The sequence below is a fragment of the Marmota marmota genome, unplaced genomic scaffold (genome assembly GCF_001458135.2).
Source record: "Marmota marmota marmota unplaced genomic scaffold, marMar, whole genome shotgun sequence".
Lineage (NCBI taxonomy): Eukaryota > Metazoa > Chordata > Mammalia > Rodentia > Sciuridae > Marmota > Marmota marmota.
The window spans coordinates 3,344,911-3,363,532 of NW_026000077.1; the positions used below are offsets into that span (position 1 = coordinate 3,344,911).

At 30.4% G+C, this 18,622-nt stretch overlaps 2 protein-coding genes across 2 annotated transcripts in view; one reads left to right on the plus strand and one right to left on the minus strand.

The window, feature by feature from the left end:
• The window catches only part of Sycp1 (synaptonemal complex protein 1), a 117,846-nt gene that overhangs the window by 53,349 nt on the left and 45,875 nt on the right, over nucleotides 1–18,622 (plus strand). The window contains exons 16-20 of the mRNA XM_048814553.1: nucleotides 2,587–2,691; nucleotides 3,548–3,651; nucleotides 5,556–5,673; nucleotides 6,421–6,491; nucleotides 10,898–10,979. Coding sequence (XP_048670510.1) covers nucleotides 2,587–2,691; nucleotides 3,548–3,651; nucleotides 5,556–5,673; nucleotides 6,421–6,491; nucleotides 10,898–10,979 — 480 coding nt within the window. The remainder of the gene's footprint in view (nucleotides 1–2,586; nucleotides 2,692–3,547; nucleotides 3,652–5,555; nucleotides 5,674–6,420; nucleotides 6,492–10,897; nucleotides 10,980–18,622) is intronic.
• LOC107156183 (mitotic-spindle organizing protein 1-like) lies at nucleotides 7,425–8,347 on the minus strand. The gene has a single exon (XM_048814552.1). The coding sequence runs from the start codon at nucleotides 8,301–8,303 to the stop codon at nucleotides 8,028–8,030; it is 276 nt and encodes a 91-aa protein (XP_048670509.1). The 5' UTR covers nucleotides 8,304–8,347; the 3' UTR covers nucleotides 7,425–8,027.

Here is an 18,622-nt window from a genome sequence, read left to right on the forward strand (position 1 = left end):
GACCTAAATGTGTGTCTCTCTCTCTCTCTCTCTCTCTCTTTCCCTCCCCCCCTCCCCCTCTCCCTCCCTCCCTCCCTCCCTCAGACACACACACCTCCCTTTACCACCTTGCTCTTTATACTGGCAGTGTTATATATATGATACCTACATGTATTTATTTACATCCTCACAAGACAGTGTTAATATTGTTTTAAACCGTCCTGTGTTTTTAAAAGAACTTAAGAGGAACAAATGTCTTTTTAATTTATTCTGATATTTATCATTTTTAATATTCTTCATTTGTTCCTGAAGAGTCAAATTTACCTGTAATGTTTTTTTCTTCCTAAAACACTTCCTTTAGTATTTCTTGTAGTGCATTTCTCCTGGTGACACATTCTCTCATCAGTTTTCCATTCTGAATATGTCATTTGTTTAGTTTATTCATAAGGATATTTTTGCTACCTTTGGAATTGTGGGTTTACAGTTTTTTTCTTTCAGCACCTTGAAGGTGATGTTTTATTGTCTTCTATCCTGCATGTTTTCCAATTAGAAATCCACAAACATATTGTCTAGATTTTCTCCTTAACCTTTTTTTCCTCAATATTTTAAAATTGGTGCATTATCATATATAATGGTGGGATTTGTTGTTACTTATTCATCCATGCACACAATATAACAATATGTTTTGGCTAATACCACTCCCCTGCATTTTCTCCCTCCTACCCCCTTCTTCCTCTCCTGATCCCTTTCCTCTATTCTGCTGATCTCCCTTTGTTATAACTTTATTTTTTAAGCAGTACATGAGTGAGGTTGAATTTTTCTGTTCAAGATTCACTGCACTTCATAAATCTGTAAAATTTTAATTTTCTTCAAATATAGGAAATTTTGGCTATTCTTTCTTCAAATATATATAGATTTTCTGTCCCCTTTTTCTTCCTGGGATTGCCATTATACATCTGTTTGATCTTTACATATTGTTCCACAGGTTCTTGAGGTGTTCGTTACTTTCTTTAAATATGTTTTTTCTCTATGTTCTTTAGATTGGAATCTTTTTGTTCTGATATTAAAAATCATTGTTTCTTATAACCTCCATCATGCTCTTAAACTCATTTGGTGAATTTTTTTTCCTTTTTGTTTTTCTGTGTCTTGTTTATTTCACTTAACATAATGACCTCCAGTTCCATCCATATTGATGCAAGTGATAGAATTTAGTTTTTTTATGAATGAATAATATTCCTCTATGTATATATCACATTTTCTTTATCCATTTATCCACTGAAAGTCATCTGGGTCGATTCTATATTTTAGCCATTATGAATAGGGCAGTAATAAACATGGGAGTGCAAGTATTTTTTGGTATAATGATTTCATCTCCTTTGGATATATACGCAGTAGTGGCATTAATGAATTGTATGGTAGTTCTGTTTTTAATTTTTTGAGGAGTGTCTATGTAGTGTTTTTCATAAAGGCAATTCTAATTTTTATTCCCACCAATACCATATAAGAGTCTCCCTGACCTTTTTGGGGGCATTCTCTCCAGTATTTGTTATTATTTGTATTTTTTTAAACCTTTATTTTATTTATTTATTTTTATGTAGTGCTGAGGATTGAACCCAGTGCCTCTTAGCCACAACCCCAGCCTTATTATTTGTATTCTAGTCCTTCCAGCTGGTGTGAAATAATATCTCATTGGTATAATGATTTCATTTTGGGTTACATTTCCATGATGATTAGTGAGATTGAGCATCTTTTCATGTATTCATTGACAGTATGTACATTTTCTTTTGAGAAGTGTTTGTTTAGTTGTTTAGCTCATTTGAGTTCTTGATGCTTTACATAAAACAGTATAGTTGATAAAGTGAGCCCATCTGAAGATTCATAGGAAAAATGATAATAACTAGCAATTTTAGAATACTTAAGAGGAAAACTTAGGGTGATAACTATTTTTAAATATTCATCAGTGATTATGTGAAAGAGGAATCAGATTTCTATAATGATTATGGAAGGAAGAACAATAACTATTGCATAAAAATTACAGGGAAGCACATTTTAGTACAGTGTAAGGACAAATAAGATTGGTAGAATAGTGAATGATTAGCTACTTGCTAATAAAGTTGCAGTGATTTATGCATAGATAAGGTTTGAATTCAATTATTTGTATAAAGTTTTCGTTGGGGGAGGGAGTACTGAGTATTGTATCTAGGGGTACTTTATCGCTGGATTACACTCCCAGCCCTTTTTGTCTTTCATTTTGAGACAGGGTCTCCTTAAGTGGCTTAGGGCCTTCTTAATTTGCTGATTCTGACCTCAAACTTAGAATCTTTCTGCTTCAGCCTCCTAAGAGTCTGGTATTGCAGGCATGTGCCACTGTACCTGGCTTGTGTGATTTTTAAATTAAAATTCTGTGCCTTTTGTAACAGGGCTCTGTCAATTAAATCCTTTGTCATCATATTTTATTTTTGAGTATACTCAATAATGACTTTTTTTTCTCTTTTAAAGAATTTTAGTCACGGGAAAGTTCATAGTTCTCTCTACAAGTCTGTCAGCTTAATTATTTTGAATATGTGTGCAGTTTGACTCTAATGACTTGTTTATATTTTTAAATAGGCAGAAAACCAAAAACTTTTAAATGAAAAAAAACAAGTCGAGAAGATTGCTGAAGAATTGAAAGTAAAAGAGCAAGAACTAACTGGTCTTTTAGAGACCAGAGAGGTTTGTTAAGGATAAATTTTTGTTTGTTTCAAATATTATATTAAAAGAATACAGATTTGCAAATATATTTTAACTATTCACTTTGTAAAAAATTTCTTCATAAGCTTCTTTTAAAAAATATGCATTCCCATTAACTTTTAAAATGTAACTAATGTGGCTATTAAAATTTAAATTAATAAAAATAAATTTAAAGTTTAGTTACTTGATTGTTAAAATCACATTTGAGTATTACACATAGAGAACTTTTAGATTATAATGTGGGAAAGAAAGGTTTACATTTAAGATACCAATCCTGTGTATAATGTTATGGCTTATAACAATTACATTTATTGGTGTCTTAAGTATTTCTTAACTGGTATATTTGAAATTTAGTCTTTATTAAGTTAGATTCTTATATTGTAATATATTTTATAGTGCTCATATTATAGTTTTAGAATTTAAAGTATGTTTCCAGTCCATAAACAAAATTATGTTATAAAAAACTGTCTATAATACTAAGAACATCTTTATTTCTAAGATACTACCCGATTTTATTAATTAACATTTTCATCAATAATATAACTTTTTAATTGAAATTAATTACTTGGTAGAGTAAAACAGACAAAATATTTTATAATATATAAATATAATTTTTCTGGTTGAACTTGACAATATCAAGGTAGAATTTATTTACATTGCATTTGTCATTGCTCATTTGTTTTAAAATTAAAATGATTATCACATTAATCTACTTAAATTTAAAATATTTGGCATACCCTGACATGTTTTTTGCCAAACATAAGACTTGATTACTTACAGTGACCATATATTTTGAATGGAAAAACATTTGCCTTGGGTATGTATGTTTATTTTGCAGAAAGAAGTACATGATTTAAAAATACAGTTAACTGCCATTGCAACAAGTGAACAGCATTGTTTAAAACAGGTTAAAGATCTGAAAACTGAGCTTGAGAAAGAGAAGTATGTTATCCATTATCTATATGTTGTTTAATATTCAATTGCTAAGCTTTCTGGTAATAAATAATAAATTAGGAAATTATGTTCAATATTTATATGAATGGATTTCAAGTTGCACTTTATTCCAAATGAAAGATCAAGGTGGTGTACTATTGCTAATAATGTTTCATTGCTAAAGGAAGTTATTTTTATTATTATTATCATTTTGTACCAGGGATTGAACTCAGGGGCACTCGCACTGAGTCCCTAGCCCTATTTTTTTTTTTTTTTGTATTTTATTAGAGTCAGGGTCTCACTGAGTTGCTTAGCACCTCACGTAATTGCTGAGGCTGGCTTTTTGAACTTGTGATCCTCTTGCCTTTGCCATTGGGATTATAGGTGTGTGCCACCACGCCCAGCAGGAAGTATAAATTATTGACATAAAAATAGTACATAACAAAGTTAAACCTCTTTAGAAAATCAGTATACAGTTTTCTCTTGGAGATGGGTTCTAAGATCCTTGAGTATGCCAAAATCTGTAGATTTTTAAGTCCCTTATATATAAAAAAGCATAATAATTGCACATAACATGCATAACATAACACATATTAAATCATCTCTAGATTACTTATGATACCTAATACAATATGTACATGCTATGTAAATAGTTGCTATATTGTGTGGTTTGGGAAACAATGCCAAGAAAAAAAGGCTGTACGTTTAATAGAGATGCAGTTTTTCTTCCTGTATATTTTCATTCTGTAGTTGGTTGATTCCATGGATGCAGAACCCACAGACACAGAGGGATTAACTCTATTACCTTTTTGGAGGTATTATTTTTTGACAAAATAACATTTGTACTTCTAAGTAGCTGGGTTTTTTTCCTAAATTATTTCATAGGTTTTATTGATAAAATGTTAACATGAAAATTTATTTCTTACATTATCCAAATAAGATATATTTAATTGAATGAACGTTAGTTTGGAAATTAAGTGTGAGAAATAATTATTGTATTATTACTGAGAGAAATAAATTCAGGTAGCCATTCTGATGTTGAGCATTGTTTTTATCTTTTGGTTGCTTCTCAGCTCTAGATAAAAATAAGAAGTAAATAGTTTATGCAGTAGCCTCTCCTTTCCTGGTTGGTTCCCATTCCCTGATTACCTTTGAACAGTATGTTTTAGGAGCACTGGGTAAAATTCATTTAGTAACCCAAATCTCTTTTGATGAATCGGAGTGGTTAGTTAATACTTTAGTATAAATTTATATTCCCTTTGGTTCATTTTCTTTTTCAGTCTTTCATTGCTTAGTGGAAAAATTTTATTTCCACTTCAGTGGATTTCCAGTATTAAGTAGAAAAAGATAACAGGTACTCCTGAAATCCTTCGGTAGAGCACACAATTCTGTGCTCATTTAAAATTGATCCTGGCTGCAACCAGTAACAAATATTCCACACTGCAGTCTGTCTTGCAGTGTGGAATATTTGAAACCTTATAACAGTAGTTTAGTATTATACAAAAGTTAAACCTAGTGTTATCTAATTAAAAATAATCAAATTATCAGAAGTTTGAAGAAATTTCTGAGACATATTATTAGAAATAAAAAAGTTACGTGAAGAAAATAATGTGTCCTTCAGAGTTTGTGAAAATGGTTGAGGAAATCAGAGTATGAGGGAATAACCAAGGAAACTATGACATTTTGAAAACAAAATGTAAAAATTTCAAACATGTACAAAGTAGAGGGAATAATGTGATGAATCAGGATGAACTTACACCCTACTTCCTGGAATTATTAACTAATGGCCCATCTTGTTTTATTTATATTCCTAGCCCTCCCTTCTTTCTCATAAGATTATTTTGAATTAAATTTCATATCATCATGTAATTTTATATGTAAGTATTTTGGTATGAAATATTTTTTAAAAATAGGCTTAAGAATACTGAATTAACTGCAAGCTACAACAAGCTTTCACTAGAGAACAAAGAACTAGCACAAGAAACAAGTAATATGGCCCTAGAAATCAAGAAACAGCAAGAAGATATTAATGTGAGTTGAAAAAGGAAGTACTGGTAACTTGGTTTTCTTACCTGTAAAATTAGGGGGCTTTTAGATAGATGACCTCTGAAGATTCTTTCAGATTAAAAAATAGGATTATTTTAGAGCTGATACTTTGTTTCAGAAGAAAAATGTGTTTATTAATCTGAGATGGTGATAATGGGCCACAGAATGTAGAGGCTACTTATAGATAAGGTTAATATAATTTTAAGCTTAAGATTTTTATATTTAGTCAATAAGTATTATTAAGTCATAGATGACTCTGAAGGATACTATGATGAATAAAATAGCATTTCAAGAGTTTATGGCAATAGAAAAATAGTAAATATTTAAATAACTTAAAATAGCATAGTACATCATTTATGTTGTTGGTGGGACAAAGTGTTCTCAGATTTACACCATCACTTCTGCCTTGGTAACCTTAAAAGATGAATTCTGAGTACAGTAAGTGACAATGAACAGATTGCATTTCTTCAGACCAGAACAATATGAACAAATGATATGAGGCTCAAAGTATCATTGGGAAATAAAAGTTTTGTTAGCTATGATATAGAGATTGTTAGGAAAGTAATTAGTATAAGCCAGGAAAAGTAGTATGGAACTGTGCAAATTAAGTAGCCCGTTTTCTTGCTTTATATATGAATAAGTTTTATAGTTACAGATAAAGGTTTTAAATATTAATTTCAGTTTTAGTTTTGTTGAAACAAAATAATATAAACAATGTTGATATCTCTTTAGAGTAGCAAAAAGCAACAAGAAAGGATACTGAAACAAGTAGAAAATCTGGAAGAAACAGAAACACAATTAAGGCAAGACTAATGAATTGACCTTGTTTATCTGGCAATAGATTTTGATATTTTCTGTTAACTTGTTATGGTTAATTTAAATTTAACTTATGTTGAATATTATATAAAATACAAAATTTAGACTAAAATTACTGTTTTGGAATCTTGCTTAAAAATAAAATTGTAATTTCTCCTTTACATTTAGTGTTGAAACAGTAAAATTAGATGAAGGTCAATTTTAAAGCATCATAAACCTTCTAATTCTTTAATATTTACTTAAGAAAGTATACTAATCATAATCCAGAAAATTTATATGAAAGAAAATCTAAAAGTTATTTATAACCACATCAGCTATTATAATATAGGAATATTTATGCCCACTCTATATTAAAGAATGGTCTTTGCTTGTAATCATTGATATACAATTTTATATGTGGTTCTTCCATTTAATATTATTCATGTTTCTAGGTGTTTTCACAATCATCTATTTTTAATACACCAGTTAATCAAATGGATTAATAATATTATTTAGCTTTTTTTTATTTTAGAAAGGCAAACTTATAATTCCTGGTACACATTTTATTAGTTTTTGTTTAATGACTAGAAATCCTTATGTCTTCAGAAAATATTACATATTCATTGAAACACTATCTAGTGATTTATTATATATCTACATCATATTTATTAGATAAGAATTCCAATTACTTTTATGTAATAAAAGTAAAAAGGAATTTTGTATGTTGGCTATGTTTCACTTTATACATTATTTTTAGGCCTTTATAGAATATAAAACTTAGAAAAACATTCTCAACTAATATTCTTATTCGATGTAAATGACTCAAACTACAAACAATACTAAGCTAAGCACTGTTATTACTTTTAAAATCTAGTTTCTAGAAGTTTTATTTTTCAATCAATACAAAATGATCTAGTTCACACTATTAACTACCCAAAAACTGTTTAAAAAACTAAATATTCTTTGTTAAAGAGAAGATTACAAGAAATGTTTTCTATGTTCTCATTTTAAAAAACAAGATTCTGGTATACATGTGGAATTTAAATATAAATTCTTACATGGTGGCTAAAATCTTGACAACTTTTAGCCTGATACAACATAAATCAACAGTTATTATGCATAAACAATTCAAAATTAAAGTTTATAATAGAAATGTCAACAAGTCATAAATACGACACATCAATACTAATGGGTTCCACTATACTTCCAGCAGGCACAGCAGATGTGCACATCTGATAGACAGACTGCTTAGAAAATTAAAGCTATCAGAGCTATAAATAAGGAATACATAAATATAAACATAGCAATGCCAAAGCATTAGGGCCATTAAAAAAAAAAGATGCGATGCAAACACATTTGATAGTTCTCTCTGTGAGCCACTTTCCACTGATTTATAAAGCTATGGTTTTATAATTCTTTTTTAAAAAAGGAAAATTTTTCTACACTGCTGCATGCAGTAATTTCACTGTACATTCTTGACCAAAATGCAATCTTCAAATTCTCTTGAGGAATTTGACATATCTCCTCAGGATCTCTCCAGAAAGTCAGCTTGTCATATTTTCAGCAGCCTTTAGTGCTTTAGTAGCCTTGCGGAGTTCCTTAATAACAGATGATAAAGCTTCTGGGTTAATTCCTTGTTCACAAAGCCATACACAAATAGACAGTGTTTCCATATCTAAGCCAGTATTCAAAATTCTTGAAATCTCAAGCAGAACGTCCATGGTTTCCCTCACCGCATTCAAATTCGCCGCTGCGGTTCCCGGCGACCTGGCGCCACTGCCATTTGCCATGGCGGAGGCTGAGGGAGGCTCTGTTTTCATTTTTGAGTATCTAAATTTTCCAGTTTTTCACTATGATAGCTAGTTCTGAAGTAAACGTAGGTTTTTTTCCCCTTGATTTTGAATTTGATAGAATTTATTTCAAGTGGAAGAATTTATTAGGTCATTGAAGTGATTTAAATGACTTGATAATAAAATGATTTACAGTATATTTTATTAGTTGTAAATGATGCAATACAACAAAAATCATATGAAAGTGCTGATTCCAAAATGTTTTGTTTTTGGATTTTATTACTAACTTATTGATAATTTAAAAGATAAAAATAACACATTGTATTTGTGATTTGTAGTTTTAATTTTTAAAAAATACTTTCTTTATTTTTTAGTTGTAGTTAGATAGATAGACACAATACCTTTATTTATTTATCTATCTATCTATCTATCTATCTATGTATTATGTGGTTCTGAGGAGCAAAGCCAGGGCCTTGCACGCGGTAGGTGAGCACTCTACTGCTGAGCAACAACCCCAGCCCTGTAGTTTTAAATTTTTGGATAAGCTTTGGAATTTTTCAGGTTTGCTTCTTAGAATTTCTTCTTTTTGAAATTGTCTTTGCACATTAATTACCTTTGCACATTAATCTTTTGATGCATTCTTTTTTTTGTTGTTTGTTTGGTACTAGAGGCTTTACCACTGAGCTTCATCCCTAACCCATCTAAATTTTTATTTTGAGACAGTCTAAGTTGTGGTAAGGCTGGCTTTGAACTTGAGATTTACCTGCATTAACCTCCCCAGTAGGGATTACAGGAATGTATCACCATACCCTGCTTGAGGTCTTTTCTTTTGGACTTATTTAAGCATTAAAAATATTAATCTATTTTACTTATAGCATATATTTTCTCAAATCTGTCATTTTTATTTTACATTAAATTTGATTTTCTTATTTTTGCCATTTCTTTTATACTTAGAAATTTCTTGCCTGCCTGAAGTCAAATATCAGTCTTTTCTTCAGTTCTTTTTAAAATTTTTATGTTGATATTAATTTTTCTTTTTTAAATAATAAAAAATACTTTAAGCCATTTACTTCTAAACACAGCTGTGAATTTATGATATGGGTTTGATACTCACTTTCCATGTTTATTTTTTTTTTCTAAATAATCTGGTTTTGTATTTTAGGTTTCCTTTTAAATTCATTGTTAATCTAGGTGATTTCCAGATATTTTGGAACTTTTGTTTGTACTTGTTTTGAAGTTTTGTTTTTTTACTTTTGGTTGAAGAATGTGGTCTTTAAAACTTGCTCTTATTTTAAATTATTTGTAATCTTTAGACCTAATATATTATCTTCATAGAATTGTTTGAAGATTATATGAGGCATTATGAATACAGATTTGAGTGTAGTAACTGGAACATAGTCAGTGCTTACTAATTGTTAGTTTGTTACTATTTTCCAGATTTGGAAAGTCATCTTTTATTATACCTATAAAATGATTGCTTTTGTCCTTTTTGCTTAATTTTCTTGTTCAGAAGTAGCTGTTATTTATAGGTTGAATATCTTAATAGGTTGAATATCTTAATAGGTTGAATGTCTTAATAGGTTGAATATCTATGATAAGCCACTATACAGTTTGAAGACACATTTCAAAGCGAGGCCACATTTTAGTTTTAAATTAAAAAATTTTATTTTTGCCATGCGGGGCATTGAACTTAAGTCCTCACAATAGCTCTGCAATTGAGCTATATCCCCAACTGAAAGGATGCTTTTTAAAGAGAATTTAAGTTATTTGGATAATTTCTTTTTAACATGCCTATCTTCTATATGGACTTATGGAAGTCTAAATGTAAATATACTTTCCAACAGTAAGATCATAAATTTAACACTCACTTAGAGTTAATATTCTGCATTCAGTTTTCAGGAAGCCAGCTGTTTTACACAAACAGTAATTATTTCTCGAAACATATTAGTGATAACAAGGGAGACTAAAATTAGAAAAATAGCTTTTAAGTATCCTATTGAGAAAAGCACCATTATTTTCATGTGCAACAGACAGGTTTTTAATTAAAGTATTTTTGGAAGGATAATACATGTATATGGTATTAAATTCAAAGGGACAAAGAAGCACATGGGAAAAGTTTCTTACTCATTGTCTTCCTGCTATCTGGTTTCCCTCTCCAGAATCATCACTATTTTCTTGTATATGTTTTTAGAGATACTTTATGCATATACAGTAATATTTGTATGTGCACATATTTTAGTCATGTAGTTCTTAATTAGAATTATTTGTATTTATAATCCTAATTTATTTGTATAAAATTCTGGATATGTCTTAGAGTAATGACTAATTTATGACTTAAGAAAACATTTAAAATGAAATCTTGGCTTAAAAAAATGTGTTTTTTCCTAGGAGTCTTAAAAATAGAAAAATGACTATAAAAATCCAGGTGATTAATTTTAAAACAAATATATAAATTAATTTAAATATGGGCATGGAAGTGTGCCTATTGGTATTAACACATAAAAATAATTACCAAACAAAATGAAAAAAAAAAAAACAAAAAAAAATAGTCAATCATTAAAAAATGTCAGAAATGAAATAAAATAAAAATTGGATTATAATGTCACTCTTCTGTTTCCTTTTAGGAGTGAACTGGAGTCTGTGAAAGAAGAGCTAAAACAGAAAGGAGATGAAGTTAAATTTAAATTGGACAAGAGCGAAGAAAATGTATGTTATATTTAATAATATGTACTCGGAATCTCAAATCATAAAACACCACCATTATGTCTTTAAAAAAGTGACATATACTGTTGTGTAAATAAGTTGTGATATGGGGACTGTCTTAAGGCATTAACCTTTTAAAAACATAGGTATAGTATAAATGTATAGATTGTAACTGAAAAAAGTATTATGTTTAGTAATGAATGCTCAATATTTAACATTGATTTACATTTTTGGCTAAATAAAAGCCTCATGCTGTGGAATAAACTAAGAAGTTCGTGTTATATTTTGGTGAATACAATTTCAACAAGATTTTTTAAAATGGAGGGCTGTGAATGTGGCAAATGGTAGTGTTTGTCTAGCATATGTGAGGTACTAGATTCAATTCCAGTACTTAAAAAAACGGTTTTTAGGAAATATTATCACAAATTGGAATTGTACAAAATATGTGACATGATTATACAGTTTAATATATAATATACAGTGGGACAAAATTATAGCAAAATAGAAAGATCATGCTAGATTATGAAGGCTTTATGTTTTCATTTATTGACAGATATTATTTACACATATTATTATATATGCTTAGCATTTTTCTGGGTGCTGAGCTGTGTTCAGATATCATTTGCTTTGGTAGGACAGTTGTGATTGAATAAAGTCTTTTTTTGGGGGAGAGAATGGAGTAGGGAGAGATGAAAAGCACTAGAATCAGTTGGAAAGCTATTAAAGTTGTCTTGAAAGCTCTGAAAACATTTTTGGGGAAGATTCTAGCGTAGTTCAATTTACTTATTCCTAAGCCAATCATTGTGTCTAGGGGATAGAGTAATGGTTGAAGACTTGAGCTACATACCTGTTCCTGAAGACAAGAGTCAGTCCTCATCAAATTATATGAACTGAGCAGAATTACTGTGGAATTTACAGTAAAGGGGTCCTTGCAGGAATGGGTGCTGGCCAGATCGAAACATAGGTCCTGTGTATGGATCCTTTTAGAACTTATAGAAAGGACATCTAATCCAACCTTAAATCAGGGCAAGCTTCTTGGAGGAAGTGACATTCAGTTCACTTAGACTAATAGGAATTAATGGAAGGTAGAGGATACAAGTATAACAGGAGAATAACAATATTCCCAGTTAAACACACACACATATTATATGGGAACGCCTAAAAGTATGACAGAGGATGGCATATTTAGGCAATGATAAAAAATTAATTGTGGTTGGGCATGGTGGCTCAAGCCTTTATTCCCAGTTACTCAGAATCTGAAGCAGGACGATTGCAACTTTAAGGCCAGCCATGGAAGGTTAGTGAGACCCTGTATCAAAATAAGATTTTTTTAAAAAGGGGGCTGGGAATGTGGCAAATGGTAGTGTTCGTCTAGCATATGTGAGGTACTGGATTCAATTCCCAGTACTTAAAACAAAATTACTGTTGCTAAAAAGTGGAGTTTAAGATAGTTGTAATAATGGAGAGAGTAGGGAGAGATGATAGATAGAGACAAGGGTGGAGAGATGAGGGTGAAAGATGAAGGTGGATCATTTAAGGAAACATAGTTATATTTAGGAGTTTGATGTTATTGAAAAGTTTTATTTTGAGTATTGTTTTAATCATATTGATACTTTAGAAAACTGTAAGACTATAGAAATAGTTCAAGGGCTTATAAATAGGAGTTAGTGGAAAGTAGAGGGTTTATAATGGACCAGGCACATTCTAGGTCCTTTCTGTGTGTTATTTTGCTTAACTAGAATTCATTTTTTTCTTATTTTATGAATTAGGAAATCAAATCTCTTAAGAGTAAATAACTTTGAAAGGTTACATGACTAACAAGTAGTAGAGCTGGTCTTCTACAATCTGAAGACTATACTATGCTCCCCTTCCTCTCCAAAATCCATTGTTTTCTTTTAACTTTATTAGTTATTCTGAATTCAACCTGCAAATGAGTTTAATGCACTAAATACTTGGTTATGTAATTTAGTACTTAAAAATTTGTGTCAGAGGCTACTACAGACAACAGGCCGTTGTTGTATGTGATAGGGAAACATGAATTTGATATTTAATTTACAAAGTCCTTCATTATGAATTTAAAGTATAGTCTATTTTTGCCAATGTAGAAAATCTTAGTGATGAGTTAAGGAAAAAAACTCAAAATATATGTCAAATTATTAGCATATTTCTGCTTTCCATGATTGGATTTCAACTAATTTATTGAAATAGTTTCCAGAAAGAATTCAAATTATAAATACTTTTTAATTTGATTGCCTTACATTTAATTTCATTACATTTGTTTCCCCCAATCTACTACCTTAGTTTAGATATTTATTATTTCATAATATTCTACTTATATGAGTTTCAGTTTCCTCAACTTTAAATTATTATCTAAGAAATAATAATATCTGTTGTGAAAGATATTTGAGTCATTATAAACATTTATATATAATAGTTTTTAAAAGATTCAGGATTAACTGGGAAAGCTAATAAAAATGTTGCAAAGTGATTTTGAGCTAAGGTAAGAATGATAAACATTGACATATAAACAATAAGATGATTTCTATTTTTAATTGACAGATAAAAATTACATGTATTTATGGTATGGTTTACGAAGTAATATTTTGATATGTGTGTACATTGTGAGATAATTGAATCAAGCTAGTCATTATATCCTTACGTGTAAAAAGATGATTTCTTTTTCAAAAGGATTCCAAAATAAACTGGGAGAGCTGATAACCACTTTTATAGACATAAAGGACTAAGCTTTAGAATTTCATTTCTAAAAGACACAGAAGAAAATAGAAATTCTGTTAACATTTTTAATCTAATGTCAATATTTTTTAGGCTCGAAGCATCGAATGTGAAATTTTAAAAAAAGATAAACAAATGAAGATATTAGAAAACAAGGTATTTTCAAATTGCAAAATGTTTGAGAATGAAAACTTTGTAGCAATATAAGTATTACTGCATTCTTGTGGGCCAGCCTTTATACATTCTGCACAAAGAAATCTCAGTTCTCCTTTGGAGGCTTTGGGGAATGTGGGATTTTTTTTTTTTATTGCAGGTTTCTTTAAGGAACCCTGGATTTATGGGTTTTGTGTAGTGCTTCAAAGAGCAAAGTTTTATTAAAAACCTCATTAGTTTTCTCTTCCCTTCCCCCAAATTTCATACTCTAAGCAACTTATATTTATTGTAGACACTTAAAATGGCAAAATGCTTTTAGAAATCATCTTTCTCCCATTTCTAAAATTAGAGTTACAGAAAAATCTTTATTCTTGTTTATGTGAAGTGTTTTTACTTGTCTGGCTATTCATCCTAATTTACTTCTCCCCTGTCTGAACCTCATGACACAGTTGTCCTAAACATTTTCCATATAATTTTCCATATAATGCACAGTCCTCTGGAAAGTGTAGTTCACTTTCTGAAGTTCTGACTTCTAATTAATAATAAACAGCATTTTCTTCTACCTGAAGATTCTGGTAAATAAAATACTTAGTTTCTATGCACAATTTACTTAAGCATAAACTGGGGTAATTTAAAACCTTTTTAAGAATTTCTGGGCATTGTATCAAATATATTTTAAACATTTGAAAAGAAAGAAATGGTTTAATAAAAAGCCATGTAATTTTAATTGGCTCCAATTTTGAAGATAATTTAAATTTGAAAGTAGTGTAAGCTTAAATAAATTTGGTTTTCATTAGCTTATACAGACAGAAGGAATAGTGTTGGGTTGGGGACAGTCAAGATATCCAAAGTTAATAGCTCTTGTCTCCAAGAGACTCATCTCATAGGCAAAGACATCGACAAACTGAAGGTAAAAGGATGGGGAAAAAAAACTTATCATTCACATGGATTTCATAATCAAGCAGGGGTTTCTATTGTCACATCAGATAAAGTGGATGTGAAGTCAAAATTAATAAAAAGGGAAAAAGAAGGTTATTTCAGACTGCTTAAAGGAACTATACATCAACAAGATATAACAATCTTAAATATGCCCTAAACAATGGAACATTTACACATATCAAACAAACCCTTCACAATTTCAAGAATCAAATAGATCACAACACAATAATACTGGGTGACTTTAACAGGCTTATCTCACCAATTAGTAATTACAATTAATAATTTAGACTTTACAGACATATATAGAATATTTCATCCATCAGTGACTGAATGTACTTTCTTCTCAGTAGCACATGTGCCCTTCTCTAAAATGGACCTTATCTTAGGCCACAAAGAAACTCTTAGTAAATACAAAAAAAAAATAATACCCTGTACTCTATCAGATCATAAGAAATGAAATTAGAAATCAATGGTAAAATAGAAACTAGAAGCTACTCTAACATCTGGAGACTAAATAATACTCTATTGAATGGTCAGTGATAGCTGAAGAAGTCAGGGATGAAATAAAAAATACGTAGTGGTAAATGAGTTCTGTGACAAAACATCAAAATTTTGGGGACATATGAAGGTGCTTCTAAGAAGAGAAAGTTTGTTGCATTGAGCTCATTCGTTAAAAGAACAGAAAGTCACTGAATAAACAACCTAATGGTATATCTCAAATTCCTAGAAAAAGAAGAACAAATCAACACAGAAAGCAGTAGAAGACAGGAAATAATTAAAATTAGAGCTGAAATGAATGAGATTGAAACAAAAAAAATTCAGAATATCAACAACCAAAAAAGTTGGTTCTTTGAGAAAAATATAAATTCATAAACCATTAGTCAAGCTAACTAAGAGAAAGAAAACTCAAATTACTAAAATTCGTGATGAAAAAGGATTTATCACCATGGACACTACTAAAATACAGATGATAATCAAAAACTACTTTGAAAATCTGTACTCCAATAAAATAGAAAATCATGAATACATTGAGAAATTTTTAGAGACATATGACCTACCCAAATTGAATCAGAAGGACATAGAAAATTTAAACATAACAAAAGGAGTGAAATAGAAAACACCATCAGAAGCCTACCAACAAAGAGAAGCCTGGGACCAGATGGCTTCTCAACCGAGTTCTACCAGACCTTTAAAGAAGAATTTAACATCAATAATTCCTCAAATTATTCCGTGAAATAGAATAAGAACCCTTCCAAACTCATTCTATGAAGGTAGTATTACCCTGATATCAAAACCAAAGACACATCAAGGAAAGAAAACTTCAAACTAATATACCTGATGAACATAGATGCAAAAATTCTTAATACAATACTGGCAAATCACATAAAAATGTATTAAAAAGATAGTGCACTATGATCAAGTGGGATTTATTCCAGAGACACAAGGCTTGTTCAACATACAAAAATCAATAAACATAATTCATTACATCAATAGACTTAAACATAAGAATCACATGATTATCTCAATAGATGCAGAAAAAGCATTTGACAAAATTCAGCATCCATTCATACTCAAAACTGGTATCAAACTAAAAAGCTTCTTCACAGCAAAGAAAATGATCAATAATGTGAAGAGAGACCCTATAGAATGGGAGAAAATCTTTGCCACTTGTACCTCAGAGCATTAATCTCCAAGAAATATAAAGAACTAAAAAAACTTAACACCAGGAAAACTCCAGATAACCCAATAAATAAATGGGCAAAAGAACTGGACAGACACTTCACGTAAGAAGAAATATGAATGGCCAACAATATGAAAAAATGCTCAACATCTCTAGCAATTAGAGCAATGCAAATTAAAACTACACTGATATTTCATCTTACTCCAGTTAGAATGGCAATTATCAAGACTACAGGTAACAAATATTGGCAAGGATGTGGGGGAAAAAGGTACACTTATACATTGTTATGGGACTGCAAATTGGTACAACTCTGGAAAGCAGTATGGAGACTCCTTAGAAACTTGGAAAGGAACCACCATATGACCCAGTTATTCCACTGCTTGGTATTTGCTCAAAGGATTTAAAATTAGCGTATTACAGTGATACAGCCATATCAATGTTTATAGCAGCTCAATTTACAATCGCTAAGCTACGGAACCAAACTAGGTGCCCTTCAACAGATAAATGGATAAAGAAAATGTAGTATATACACAATGTATATATACACAATGGAATATGTATATATATGCAATGGAATATTACTCAGTCGTAAAGAAGAGTGAAATTATGGCATTTGATGGTAAATGAAAAGATTTGGAGGCTATCATGCTAAATGAAATAAGCCAATCCCCAAAAAATCAAAGGCCATATGTTCTCTCTGATATGTAAATGCTAACACTCAATAAGGTGGGGAGAGAAGAATAAAAATTCATTGGATTAGACAAAGAGGAACAAAGGGAAGGGAGAGGGATGGGACTAGGAAAGAGTAGAATGATCAGACATAATTTTCCTATGTTCATATATGAATACATGACCAATGTAACTCCACGTCATGTAAAACTGCAAGAATGGGAAGTTGTACTCCATGTATGTATAATATGTCAAAATACACTCATCTGTCATGTCTATCTAAAAAGGAAAGAAAAAACAGAAGATATGTGTTGGTGGTTGTGAGTTGTAAATTATCTTTTTTTTTCAATTATAAATAAAAGGTCTATGAGCCCTGAAGCTCGTCTTACTATAGTTCCTCTATTTTGAAATATGTGATTGCTGTAATTATTAATTTATTGAACATTGTCACTAAAAATTCAGTAAGGTTTAGTATTGCCTCAAAAAAACCCCAGAGTTAATAGCTCTGATATCATCATTTTAGTATAAATATGTACATTTTAAAATATATAGTTATATCAGTTATAAAGATGGTTTTTAGGAAAAGTTGGCAAGAGAAAAGTATAGTCGTTAACTCTCAAGGGAAGTTTTTTTAAAATGTCATGTCAATTTTTATTGATCAATCTTTAAATTGTAAAATTATGCAGCTGAAACCAAAATCAAAGGAATTCATGGAGCTTTTATGTAGCATTGATAGTTGATAATTTTAAGACATACAAAATTGGTAGAAATACATCTTATTGAGTAACAAATAAGGGAATAGGTTTTGATGGCCTAAGGAACAGAGGACTAAGAAATATATGCAACATGTACTATCTCTGGCAAAGTAATAAATATCTTCATGATGCTTCAAACTGATGTTCTTTGAATTTGTTCAACATTTATTTGGTGAGACAAAATAAATTGTATTACTAGAAGTTCTTTTTCTTTTTCTTTCTTTTTATTTATTTTTTAGTTGTAGTTGGACACAGTACCTTTATTTCACTTATTTATTTTTATGTGGTGCTTAGGCTCGAACCCAGGGTCTCGCACGTGCATGGCGAGCACTCTACTGCTGAGCCACAACCCCAGCCCCTAGAAGTTCTTTTTCAATTAAAGTTTGAATAGTTCTAACAATATGTTACTGAATGATCAATGGATTATGGAAGACATAAAGGAGGAAATCAAAAAATTCTTAGAGATAAATGAAAATATAGACACAACATATCGGAATCTATGGGACACAATGAAAGCAGTTTTAAGAGGGAAATTCATCGCTTGGAGGTCATTCCTCAAAAAAAGGAAAAACCAACAAATAAATGAGCTCACACTTCATCTCAAAGCCCTAGAAAAGGAAGAGCAAAACAACAGCAAATGTAGCAGAAGGCAAGAAATAATTAAAATCAGAGCGGAAATCAACGAAATTGAAACAAAAGAAACTATTGAAAAAATT

Excerpts from the sequence above, each read along its gene's own strand:
- LOC107156183 (XM_048814552.1), bottom strand. The coding sequence starts at position 8,303 with ATGAAAACAGAGCCTCCCTCAGCCTCCGCCATGGCAAATGGCAGTGGC.